This window comes from Convolutriloba macropyga, chromosome 8 (assembly GCF_964194025.1).
Source record: "Convolutriloba macropyga chromosome 8, txConMacr16.3, whole genome shotgun sequence".
In the NCBI taxonomy this organism is placed as follows: Eukaryota; Metazoa; Xenacoelomorpha; order Acoela; family Convolutidae; genus Convolutriloba; species Convolutriloba macropyga.
This window is the reverse complement of record NC_134475.1, coordinates 12,339,248-12,352,153: the sequence shown is the minus strand read 5'-3', so window position 1 is coordinate 12,352,153 and position 12,906 is coordinate 12,339,248. Positions and strand designations below refer to the sequence as shown.

Genomic DNA, 12,906 nt, shown 5'->3' with positions numbered 1-12,906 from the left:
AACACGCCAAGTTAACTTGACTGAGCTTATAACTCACTTATACCATTTTCCTGACTTCTTTGGTTGTTAGTCAATTGCTGTTTGCTGATTTTGATTCAATGCTTGCATTTTTTAGAAAGTAGGACAAGCACTCGAGTGAATTTTGTTTCCTCATTTCTGTGCCCTTATATCAACTGGATGATAATCAGATGCTGATATAATCTTTATCTTACTAATATCCATTTATTCCCATTAAACTAACTATCAAACAGGCCAAAAGACTCTTGAGTGATCTTATAACAAACTTATTTCTTTCTCCTGACTTTTTGGATTTTAATAATTGCTTTTTGCTGATTTTGATTAAATGCTTGCATTAATCACACAGTAGGGCAAACACTCGAGTGAATTTTTAGTTTGCTCATTTCTGTGCCCTAATATCAACTGGATGCTAATCAGATGCTGATATGGTCCTTATCTTACTAATATCCATATAATCTCATTAAACTAACTATCAAACAGGCCAAAAGACTCTTGAGTGATCTTATTAGAAACTTATTTCTTTCTCCTGACTTTTTGGATTTTAATAATTGCTTTTTGCTGATTTTGATTAAATGCTTGCACTTATCACACTTTAGGGCAAACACTCGAGTGAATTTTTAGTTTCCTCATTTCGGTGCCCTTATATCAACTGGATGATAATCAGATGCTGATATAATTTTTATCTTACTAATATCCATATAATCTCATTAAACTAACTATCAAACAGGCCAAAAGACTCTTGAGTGATCTTATAACAAACTTATTTCTTTCTCCTGACTTTTTGGATTTTAATAATTGCTTATTGCTGATTTTGATTAAATGCTTGCATTTATCACACAGTAGGGCAAACACTCGAGTGAATTTTTAGTTTGCTCATTTCTGTGCCCTAATATCAACTGGATGCTAATCAGATGCTGATATGGTCGTTATCTTCCTGATATCCATATAATCTCATTAAACTAACTATGAAGCACGCTAAAAGTCACTTTATTGAGTTTTAACCAGCTAATTTCTTTTTCCTGACTGTGTGGGTTTCAATCATTTGCGCTTTGGTTATTTTGATTAGAAGATAGATTTTTTTTACTCTTTAGGGCAAACACTCGAGTGATTCTTTAATTTGCTCATTTCCGTGTCCTAAAATCAACTGGATGCTATTCAAATGACGATATCGTCATGTTGCTGATGTCCATATAGATACATTTTAAACTGTGGAACACGACCCAACACAGTTCTGCGAGTTGACCTTTACCTTGCTCATTTACTTGACCTCACCCAACTCGGACCTCTTAGATACTATTTTGCGGTTATGGTGCACATAAATTTAGCTCTAATTGTGGCTACGAAACGTTTTATGGAGCTATCAATCTTGAGCTCTCGAGTTATTGAATTTTGGCTTTTTTCTGATCAAAAATTCATATTTACAGGTATGATGTGCGTTTTCAAGAGGGAATGGAATGTGGTGGCGCGTACATCAAACTTCTATCAGAGGTTGACTCTCTGGATCTGAAAGAGTTCCACGACAAGACGCCCTACACCATCATGTTCGGTCCAGATAAGTGTGGCAACGACTTGAAACTGCACTTCATTTTCCGATACGAGAGTCCAAAAACGAAGCAGATTGAAGAGAAACACATGACAATTGACGGAACTGATTCGTTCAAACATATCTTCTCAGACAAGTACTCGCATCTTCTCACACTCCAAATTGAAGCTGACAGCAGATTTGAGTTGTCAGTTGACCAGAAGGTCATCAAGAGTGGGAGTCTCTTGAACGATTTCAAGTGAGTCAGAGATTCGTTTAATCGGGTTTCGCAAATGAATCCGAATGTTGTTCCAGAAGCAAATTGGTTCCATTAGTTTGCATGTCCTTAACAAGACTTCCCGTGATAAGTATTTGAAAAATATAACATCATGATAAATTGATAGCGTATATTGGTAAAGCTTTACGCAACGTTTCGTTAATATGTAATTCAATTATCTGATAGCCTCTTCAGGCCTTCTGTAATTCCACCAACGGAGGTGGATGATCCAAGTGATAAGAAGCCAGAGGACTGGGATGACAGAGCCAAGATACCAGATCCAGAGGCCAAGAAGCCAGAAGACTGGTCAGTTTATTTAAGTTCCGAAGGGTTTGTCAGTTGTGAATAGAAAACGACTACTTGCTCCGCAAAAAAACGAAACGAAAACTGAGTTTGAACCTAACTTATTTTTAACAACCTGTTTTTGTCGCAGTAAATTTATTTCGTGTTAACATTTTAGCAACATGTTACATAAAAATCGTTTTTTTTTTGGATTCCCTGGATTATTTTTATTCCGTCATTCTAAAACATCAATTTCTCGTCTTTTCTTATCGCACTTTAACTGCATCATTTGTTGCAATAATCATTGATTAATTGCTCTTGAACGAAGTTCGTAGCAATTATTGTAAACGTGTGTCTTTATGCAAAATTTTCGCTTGACAATTTTGACTTTTCGAGTGAATTCTACGCCCTTGACTTTTTGCGTTTCACGTGATCTAAAATTATCTCTCAATCACAATTTCAAGCAGCTGATTTCAATTGGCGGCAATTTAATACAAAAAGTCAAATTAAAAGTGCGCCGAAACTGGTGCCATTTCTACTTTAAATCTTAATAGTGGTATATGTTAACCTCTAATGTGGTTATTAATTGCTCTTGAACGCAGTTCATAGCAATTATAGTAAACGTGTGTGTCTTTTTTTTAATGCAAATTTTTCGCTTGACAGTTTTGCGCTTTTCTTCTAGAACATTCTTTGACTTCTCAAGTGACTTTTTCACGCTTTCGTTCTTCATTTTTGAGTGATCTCTATTGCTCTGAAGTAAAGCTAATATAAATTCGGTTGCAGAATAAGTGAGGTATGTGCTCTGTAGCGCAGTGGTTAGTAGTTGTGGCTGTGGATCGGGAGGGCAGTGGTTCGAATCCCGGCGGAGGAAATTTTTTTTTGCACCCATAATTTGATCTAGGCTACAGCCCCTGAATTAAATTGCCTCGCCTGTCGTTCAAGAGCAATTCTTCCGACATTTGTCGGTTTATGTTTTGAAGCCCAATTTTGAACTTCTTAGTCCTATTTAGCCTCCCTCCTCCCCCACCCCCCGACTGAAGCAGGCTGCAATTGATTAGAGCTCCCACTTGTTGTTCGAGAGCAATTTTCCGACATTTAGTCGGTTATGTTTTTTCAAGTGAATTGGGTAATCAGTTATTAATAGCCGCACAGCGATAGCCGGGGCTCTTATTTGTCTTCTCTTGGTTTTTTTTATTTCGTCGCGATTTTTGTTACGACCATATGACGTCACAACCACTTCAAATCTGCTTTTTGTTCATTCGTTCCTGCAATTTTAACTGAAGTGCGTGTGTGACGTCATTAATTGCTCTTGAACGAAGTTCATAGCAATTATTGTAAACGTGTGTCTTTTTTATGCAAATTTTTCGCTTGACAATTTTGCGCTTTTCTAGAACATTCTTCTCAAGTGACTTTTTTACTCTTTCGTTCATCATTTTTGAGTGAGCTCTATTGCTGTCTCCGAAATGAAGCGTGTTGCTAATATATAATTGGTTGCAGTCTGGGAAAAGAAGTGAATCATAGCGCAATGATTAGTGCTGTTGGCTATGGATCGCGAGGTCAAAGATTCGAATCCCGTTGGGGGCAAGTATTTTTGCACGCAGAAAGAAAAATTGATTTAGGCTACAGACCCTGAATTAAATTGCTTCGCCTGTCGTTCAAGATAATTTCTCCCGACGTTTGTCGGTTTATCTTTTTTCGCTCTCAGTGGAGCGATTTTTTTTTGTTCATTTGCGTGATTAAGTTTTTGGTCACACTTGACATACCTTACTCACAAAAATGACTTCTTTGAAATTGACTTTTATTTATTTTAGTTCAAAGAGATGAGGTCCAATGGGTGCGTGTCACTCTAAATGAAGGTTATTTGAGAGCGGCTAATAGAGGCAGCAAACACATACAGATTTTTAATCAAAATAACATATCAGCCTTCAATGAAAAGACAAATTTTTATGGTGTCTTTTTTTCAGACTGCAGACCTACAAAGCCATTGCGGCTATTTTCTGGCAATCTGCCAGCTATGTTTTATTGGTTTTTCTCTTCATTCAATCCCAATCTTGGTTATGAGAATCAACTGCGGCTATTTTGCGGCAATCTGCTGTGTATGTTTATTAATTGCTCTCAAACGGAGTTTGTAACAATTATATTAGTCCTGTTGTCTTTTTTATTTGATTTTTCGCTGGACCCATTTGACTTTTCGCCCACCAAACTGGAATAACAGGTAGCTCTAGGAGGGCATTAAGTCCTCTTAGAGCCCTAAGCCTTACTATACTCTAAAAATGAGATTAACCAAAACTGTTTCTCAAAGAAGAGAAATTTTCGTGTTGTGAAGGGTGGTGCCTAAATTTAAAAGTATGACCCCCTCAGTCACCCACCTCCCGCCATAAGCCCCCCCCACAACACTCCATTGGTCACCCTCCTCCACTTGTCGGTTTGAAAGCCTCTCTCATCTAGCCGCAACCTCGCAATTCATCCGATGTTAGTCGGTTCATGTATTCTTTAGAATCAAGTGCCTTATGTAAACCATAAATGAACTAAACAGTGTGCTTTTTAATTGCTCTCAATGCAATTTTTCGCTTGACCGATTTTTCGTCTGACCCATTTGAATTTTTAACCTTAAAAACGAGATAAACAGGTAGCGCCCAGCGAGCATTAAGTTTTAGCGGACCTTCGCCGCGTTTAGTAGTCCCTCAAAAGCTTAAATTGATGAAGCTACCGGTATGGCCGTAGTTTATTGTTAAAAGGTCATTTTTAGGAGCTTTTGAGCCCAAAATGTTGCAATATGTGTTTTTTTTCGTCATTTTTAAAATTTTTTGTTGGACCAGTCTAAAATTGAGGCCGGATAAAGTTGATAAAGGTCTTTTGCAACACCCAAGTACTTTTTGTGACCATTCTAAGAGCTATATATTTTGTTAATTCAAACAAAAACACGCTAATCCAATTTTCTAGTAGTTTTCACAGTTTTCTTAAAAGCTTTTTGAAGAATTTTGTCATTTTTTGCGTTTCCAGCCTTAGGTGTAGAGGAAACCACTTTTATAGATCACGGCCAAGTTTCTATTGGTAATCACTCTAAATGAAGGTTATTTGAGAGCAGCTGATTGAGGCAGCAAAAACTTATACAGATTTTTAATCAAAATAAAACATATCAGCCTTCAATGAAAAGACCAATTTTTTTGGTCTGCCTCTTTTACTGTTTTTTGAGACTGCAGATCTACCAATATGTTGCGGCTATTTTCTGGCAATCTGCCAGCTATGTTTTTAAATTACTTCGCTCCCTATTTAAATGACTTTAAACTCAAACATTAAGGTCATGTGTAATGTGTTTACTCATCCCTTTCAAGAACTCCTGTATAACAAAAGGTTGCGTGTATGAAAGTAAGAAAGCACTTTTAATTTATTCGGGGAAATTTCAGTTTTTAATAGCCGTCGTCAACCTTTCAACGACTATTATTTAGGCGCTCTCCTTTTTACATTTCAAAAATTCGATTGTATTGGTGTTCTTTTTTTGCAAGATGTCTTAAACACTTTTCTTGACTTTTATCTTTCAAAACAGGATAAACAGGTAAGGCCCAGTGGCGATTAAGTTTCATTTGATGCCCAAAGCCGGCTTTATTAGTCCTTCAAGTTGTCCAGCTGCTGAGAAAACCTTAATTCATGGTTAAAAGGTCATTTTTAGGAGTTTTCAAACCCAATATGGCGCAATTTTCTTTACATTTTGTCATTTTTCGAGTTTATTTGATCAGTTTTGAATTGACGTTCGTCGAAGTTGATACAAGATATAATTACTTTTTGTGCTGACCATTTTATGAGCTATGTGTTTGTACTGCAAAGATAAACGCAAAATGATACTATTTTTTCAAGTCTTTTGACGATTTTTGTTATTTGTTTTATGTTTTTGCAGTCTCAGGGGTCAGGGAACTTCTGGAGTTAGAAAATAGGTTAATGCATAATTTCTAGTGTCAATATAAAAATTTTGTAAATAAATATAAAGATTTTGTTATTACGAATTATTGTCGTATTTTGAGTTTTCCTATCCCCATTGGCCAAGGAAGCTCCACCAGGGTCTGCTAGTATGATGCTGCATAGTTTCTTGGGAAATGGAATGGTTTCCAAGATTTTAATATTACGAAGTTAGCAATTTTTTATACAACTGAAATTTTTTCACGTTTTTCAATTGAAAATGTAGTTTTTTTAGTATATCTATCCACGGTGGCTAGGGAATCTCCTCCAGGGTTTAATAGTGTGTTACTGCAGAGTTGATAGGGGTAATGGAATGATGTTCAAATTTGTAATATCACAAACTTTTGGAAGTTTTTTAATTTTCAAAATTTCTGGGAAATTCGGTTCCAATTTTATCGATCTTCTTGGGCCGGTAAACTTTTTTTCGGCTTGAATTGGGGTTATTCGATAGTCTATGGTGACAATGAAAGTGGCTTTGAAGATATTATCACGAATTTCAGCAACATTTCGTTACAATTTGCAATTGTTTTAAATTTTTTTGTAATTTTCTGAGTATCGATCTTCACTAGCCAATGAAACATTTTCTGGTCGTGAAGTTAGGTTACTAAACAGATTCCAGGGACAATAAAACGGCTTTGTACATTTTAATTTTGCGAAATTTGGATACTTTAAATATTGCGGTTTTCAAATTTGTAGGCATTTGTGATGTTTCTCAACATTATCTGTTGAGGCCAATGAACCCAGAAAAGTATTGTTTGTGGGTTAAGGCTTTGATTTATTGGATACAATGTTGGCCTTAAGGTTAACAGCTTCAGGAGTTATAGCATTGGTTTTTTTATTTTGTTTGATTTTATTGGGTTCTCAACTTTTGAAATTGTTTTTCTTTTTGGCTGGCATTGTTCAGTTGATCTGATGGTCAGGCCCAGAAGCTCTAAATTTGTCATTCCATCCTGTGGATTGTATTTCAGGGCTTTCCCTGTGTTTTCTAAAATTGCGTTACCTTTTGATCACGTTTTTCATTTTGAATGGATTTTAAATTTTTTTACTCATTGAATTGCGCTATCTAGTGAATACGGTCAATGTCAAAAGAGCAAAATCAAAATAAACTTCATAAACCGATAATGATCAGGTTATCAAAGTTTATTAGAGCGATTGCTAGCTGACATTAGTATTAAGCTCAATATCTTTCAGTCCAAAAGCTGCATTAAATATGGTTTAGGAATCTAACTGAAACCGCACGCCAACTTTTTGACACTTAAAAAACCAGAAAATAATGTAATCTTATATATGGCATGCAAGGTTTGCATCAATTTCGCCATATGCCGGCAGTGTTTAAATAAATTTGTTTCTTTTCTAAGGGACGAAAGTGAGCCGGAAAAGATAGTTGATCCAGAGGCATCAAAGCCAGTTGAGTGGCTGGATGATGAGCCTTCATACATACCGGATCCACACGCGGAGAAGCCAGATGACTGGGACGTCGATCTGGATGGGGAGTGGGAGCCACCGCTAATAGGTAACATAGGTCTACCTGAGGGGAAGCAAACGCTTCAGGTGTGAACAATACCTTATCTTAGTGAGGTTAAATATAATCTACAACTCGGTGGTCGTTGTTAATAGCCGCCTCAGCTTCTGAGCCGGCTATCATAGCGCTCGAATCAGAAATAGAAAAACCGAATCAGAAATAGAAACGGAAAACCTATGAAGCCCAATTTTACCCCTTACTCGAACTTTGTGCTTAGTTACCAACTCTAAAGCCTATGTTACTAGCCCCTGTGTCGTCTCTCTACGAAACAGGAGTATGCTCAGCTCCAAAATGACAACAAAATAGTTCGCACTTTAAAATTGTTTGTGAACAAAATTCATTTTTTAATAGCCGCACAGCGATAGCTGGGGCTATTATGGGCCTTCTCTTGGTTTTTTTTACAGCTCAAAGAATTTGAATTGTATTGGGGCGCTGTCTTTTTTTTTAAGATTTGTTCACACATTTTCATGATTTTTGAAGTCAAACTGGAGTAGTGATTTTGGTCACGCCGGAACAGGAATGGAGCGAAAAAGCGAATGGTTTTGCGGCGTGAAATTTTTTCGCTCTAAATTTAAAGTAGAGTGAGAAAACGGTGTTTGAACAAAAATTCGCTTTCTCGCTAGTGGTTTTTTGTTCACAACCGGCAATTTCACTTTGATTTTTACTGTTTTGATTTTTTGGATTGGATTTTTTCTAAATGTTTTCCCCAATCCATTCATAGTCCGTTCTAGGTCTAGTTTTCTGTTTAGTCAATAAAAATTCTTTGAATTAAACGCCTGGACTTGTCCTGCTATGTTTTTTTTTCGTCGTCGCGATTTTTGTTACGACCATATGACGTCACAACCACTTCAAATCTGCTTTTTGTTCAATCGTTCTTGCAGTTTCAACTGAAATGCGTGCGTGACGTCATTTTCCGCTCTTATTGGAGCGAGTTTTTTGTTCATTCGCGTGATTAAATTTTTGGTCTTATTTGACTTACCTAACTCACAAAAATGACTTCCTCGCTTTGAAATTGACTTTTATTTACTTTAATTCAAAGGGATAAGATCTATTGGGTGTGTGTCACTCTAAATGAAGGTTATTTGAGAGCAGCTAATAGAGGCAGCAAAAACTTATGCAGATTTTCAATCATAATGTAACATATCCGCCTTCAATTTTTTGGTCTGTCTTTTTTTCGTCTGCAGATCTATAAAGCTATTGCGGCTATTTTCTGGCAATCTGCCAGCTATGTTTTATTAGTTTTTCTCTTCATTCAATCCCACTCTTGGTTATGAGAATCAACTGCGGCTATTTTCCGGCAATCTGCTGTGTGTATGTTTATTAATTGCTCTCAAACGGAGTTTGTAACAGTTATATTAGTCCTGTGGTCTTTTTTATTTGGTTTTTTGCTGGACCCATTTGACTTTTCGCCCACCAAAACGGGATATATAGGTAGCGCTTTACTCTACTCTAAAATTGCCATTCATCAAAACTGTTTTCAGGAGAAATTTTTGTTGTGAAGGGCGGTGTCTGAACTTAAAAGTATGACCCACTCAGTCACCCCCTCTCGCTTTCAGCCCTACCTCCCCCTTCTACACTTCATTGTTCACCCTCCTCCACTTGTCCATTTGAAAGCCCCTCTCATCTAGCCGCAACCTCGCAATTCATTCAATGTTAGCCGGTTCTTGTTTTCTTTAGAATCAAGTGCCTTATGTAAACCATAAATGAACTAAACAGTGTGCTTTTTAATTGCTCCCAATGCAATTTTTCGCTTGACCGATTTTTCGTCTGACCCATTTGAATTTTCGACCTTGAAAACAGGATAAACAGGTAGCGCCCAGCAAGCATTGGATTTCTTTAGAGTCCCTTCGCCGCGTTTAGTAGTCCTTCAAAAGTTTAATGTTATGAAGGTACCGGTAAGGCCGTAGTTACAAGGTTACAAAGTTGTTTTTAAGAGTTTTTGAGCCCCAAATGTTGCAATGTGTTTTTTCGTCATTTTTAAAATTTTTTGTTGGACCAGTCTAAAATTGAGGCCAGATAAAGTTGATAGAGGTCTCTTGCAAGACCTAAGTACTTTTTATGACCATTCTAAGAGCTATTTGTTTTGGTAATCCAAACAAAAACATGCTAATCAAAATTTAAAAATTTCGCATTTTTTTTCAAGCTTTTAAGAATTTTGTCATTTTTCGTGCTTCCAGCCTTATGTGATGTGGAAACGCCTCTAATATATCACTCCACAGTTTCTATTGGTAATCGATTGGTTTTCGTCATTTAAACATCACGAATTATAGCTGTTTTTGACAATACTTACTAATATTTTCAATTTGTATTTATTCAAGTTTTTACAGACCAAGGGTCCAAAAAAGCTCGTTAATGATTTGATAATAAATTACTGCAATTTTTTTGCCATGGAATAGTTTTCAACTTCCTTATATCACAATTTTTTTGCAATTTTTACAAAACTTGCAAGATTCTTGAGAATTTGTCATTTTCGAGGTTTCTCCATTCTCAGGAGCCAATGATCTTCCTCTAGGTTTTAATAATTGGTTACTGTATTGTATCTAGAGGTAATGGGTTGTAACATCACGAATTTTAGCATTTTTTGACAAAACGCATTTGAAAATTGTCATTCAGATTTTTTCAAACCTCAGGGGTCAGCAAAACCTCCTTAAGGATTTGACAATAGGTTACTGAAAGTTTTTTCATTGGCCTTGAAATGGTTTTCAACTTTTTAGCATTGAAAATTTTAGCATTTTTTTATAATACTTCCAATTTTTTCAAGTTTTCAGAAAATTTTTGTTTCTCCTGTCTCAAGAGCCAAGGAACTTCCTCTAGAGTTTGATAATAGGTTTATGCATAATTTCAATTGGTAATGAATGGTTTTCATGAATTTAACCTTACGAATTTAATCATTTTTTTTATTATACTTGGCAATTTTTGCTCCAGTCTCAAGAGCCAAGGAACCTCCTATAGGGTTTGATATTAGGCTGCTTCATAGTTTCTAGATGTAATGGAATGTTTTTCAGCATTTTGATATCACGAATTTAAGCCTTTTTTTAAAAAATATTTGCAATTTTTGAAATTGCGTCATTTTTTTAGTGTATTGATCTTTGAGCCAGTGAAACTGTTTAAGGCTTGAAGTAGGGACACTGGATAATCTCTTCAATCAAGGAAATCGTTCTGAAGAGATTAATATCACGAATTTCAGCAAGATTTTGTTTAAATTTGTTGCTTTCAAAATTTTTGAATATTTGTCTTTCTGATTTGATTCATTGCTGGACAGCGAAACTTTTTAAGATTTACAGATAGGTTACGCGACAGAACTCCAGAGACAAAAAACTGCGAAATATGGAAACTTTTCGAATTTTGCACTTTCAGTTTTTTTTCTTTGATTTAATTACTAACAAGGCCATAAAATTAGAAGTTGCGGAGTCTAATCTCATCAAGGAAAATATCTCAAGTTCTTCCTCTCTTTATTGGTTGGGGTTTTTTTCCCTCTCTTTCTCGTTCACGTTTTATCTCGCGCATTCTATCGCTTTCTTTCCTTAACTCTTTTGTTAATGCCGCACGCCACGCTGCTGTTATGTGGCGTGATGTCATCTATTGCCCTCACCTCACGCCCATTCAATAAAGCTAAAACTAGCCTCACTAAACCGTGGATAGCTACTGACGAAATTAACCGCTCGCCGGTCGTTTGAGAGCACTTCACCCGACGTGAGTCGGCTATGTTTTGTATATTGATATGATTTGGGGACTGTTCATCGCCGTAGATGCAAACAATAAAAATTTGTAAACATGTCAATTATAGATTTCTATGCACCTGGGGAAATAAACAGTTCCAAAGTTATAATAGTGTTCTCCTGTTCTTGTCCGTATTTTTTGATTTTGAATACCTCGGAGCTGCTCAAGAGACAACACTTAATAACTGATCTCAATGTTTAGTGTTCTCTGTAAAGGGTCGAATTTGTACTTTTTACTATCGATCTACTACAGAATTCAACGATAATACGCCAATCTTTTATTGGTAATAGTGGATAATATAAAGTTGGTACATACACAAAATTTTACTTCAAATTAGACTATTTATCATAATAAAACCACATCTTTGAATATCACACCGCGTTCATGTGTTCAATTTAGATTGAGATATGGAACAATCTGGGAGTTAAAAAATTTTTTTGTTTAAGATTTGATCAAATTGACCATTGCCAATTCAGAGTTATGATTGTCTAATTAAAAGTAATGTTTGTTTATGTACAAACCTTATATTATGCAATACTAACGAGGCTTAATCCAGGTAAATAAATGTTTTTAATTGCTCTTGAACGAAGCGCATAGCAATTATTGTAAAAGCGTTGGTCTTTTCTATTCACATTTTTCGCTTGACCATTTTGCGCTTTTCTTCTAGAACATTCTTTGACTTCTCAGGTAAGTTTTTCACGCTTTCGGCGTCATTCTTCCGACAAGTCGGTTTATGTTTTTTAGAGAACCCCAAATGTAAGCCGGGATGTGGAGAGTGGAAAGCGCCCTTGATCACAAACCCAAAATTTAAGGGCAAGTGGTACGCCCCCCAGATTGACAACCCCAACTTTAAGGGTATTTGGAAACCCAGGAAGATTCCGAACCCAGAACATTTTGATGATCCCAACCCATTCCAGAACTTGGCAGCTATCAGTGCAGTTGGACTGGAGCTGTGGTCTATGTCAAATAATATCATGTTTGATAATTTTGTCATCACTTCTGACTCTGAAGTGGCAAGTCAGTTCGCCTCCGAGACTTGGCTGAAGAAGAAGAGTAAAGAGAGGATGGGGTTTTCGAACAGTGATTCCGTCATTGATTTCCTCTACAAGTCAGCCAATCAAAATCCGTGGTTGTGGATCGTGTATGCGCTAGCTCTCATTCTACCGATTACGTGTTGTGCAAGTTACATACTGTCCAAGCCAAAGGTAGATTATCAATTGATGTTACAGAACCTGATTGCTCAACTGAATTCTTGTTTGAGAAATGTTGTCTCAACAATTGCTCTTCGGCTGTCTGTTTATTATAGCTGCGAAGCTGTAAGCTGAGCGTAGCTTTATTGCGGTGCTCTTGGTTTTTACAATTCAAAGAATTTGAATTGTATTGGGGCGCTGTCTTTTTTTTTAAGATTTGTTCACACATTTTCATGATTTTTGAAGTCAAATTGGAGTTGTGATTTTGGTCACGCCGAAACAGGAAGTGGAGCGAAAAAGCGAGTGGTTTTGCGCCGTGAAATTTTTTCGCTCTAAATTCAAAGTAGAGTGAGAAAACGGTGTTTGAACAAAAATTCGCTTTCTCGCTAGTGGTTTTTTGTTCACATGCGGCAATTTCACT

The 12,906-nt window shown here is 36.4% G+C and overlaps 1 protein-coding gene across 1 annotated transcript in view; it reads left to right on the top strand.

The window, feature by feature from the left end:
- LOC142344474 (calmegin-like) overlaps positions 1–12,906 on the top strand; it is a 149,643-nt gene that overhangs the window by 121,177 nt on the left and 15,560 nt on the right. Inside the window, exons 5-8 of the mRNA XM_075396133.1 lie at positions 1,443–1,799; positions 2,013–2,123; positions 7,412–7,566; positions 12,040–12,500. Of these exons, the coding sequence (XP_075252248.1) occupies positions 1,443–1,799; positions 2,013–2,123; positions 7,412–7,566; positions 12,040–12,500 (1,084 nt within the window). The remainder of the gene's footprint in view (positions 1–1,442; positions 1,800–2,012; positions 2,124–7,411; positions 7,567–12,039; positions 12,501–12,906) is intronic.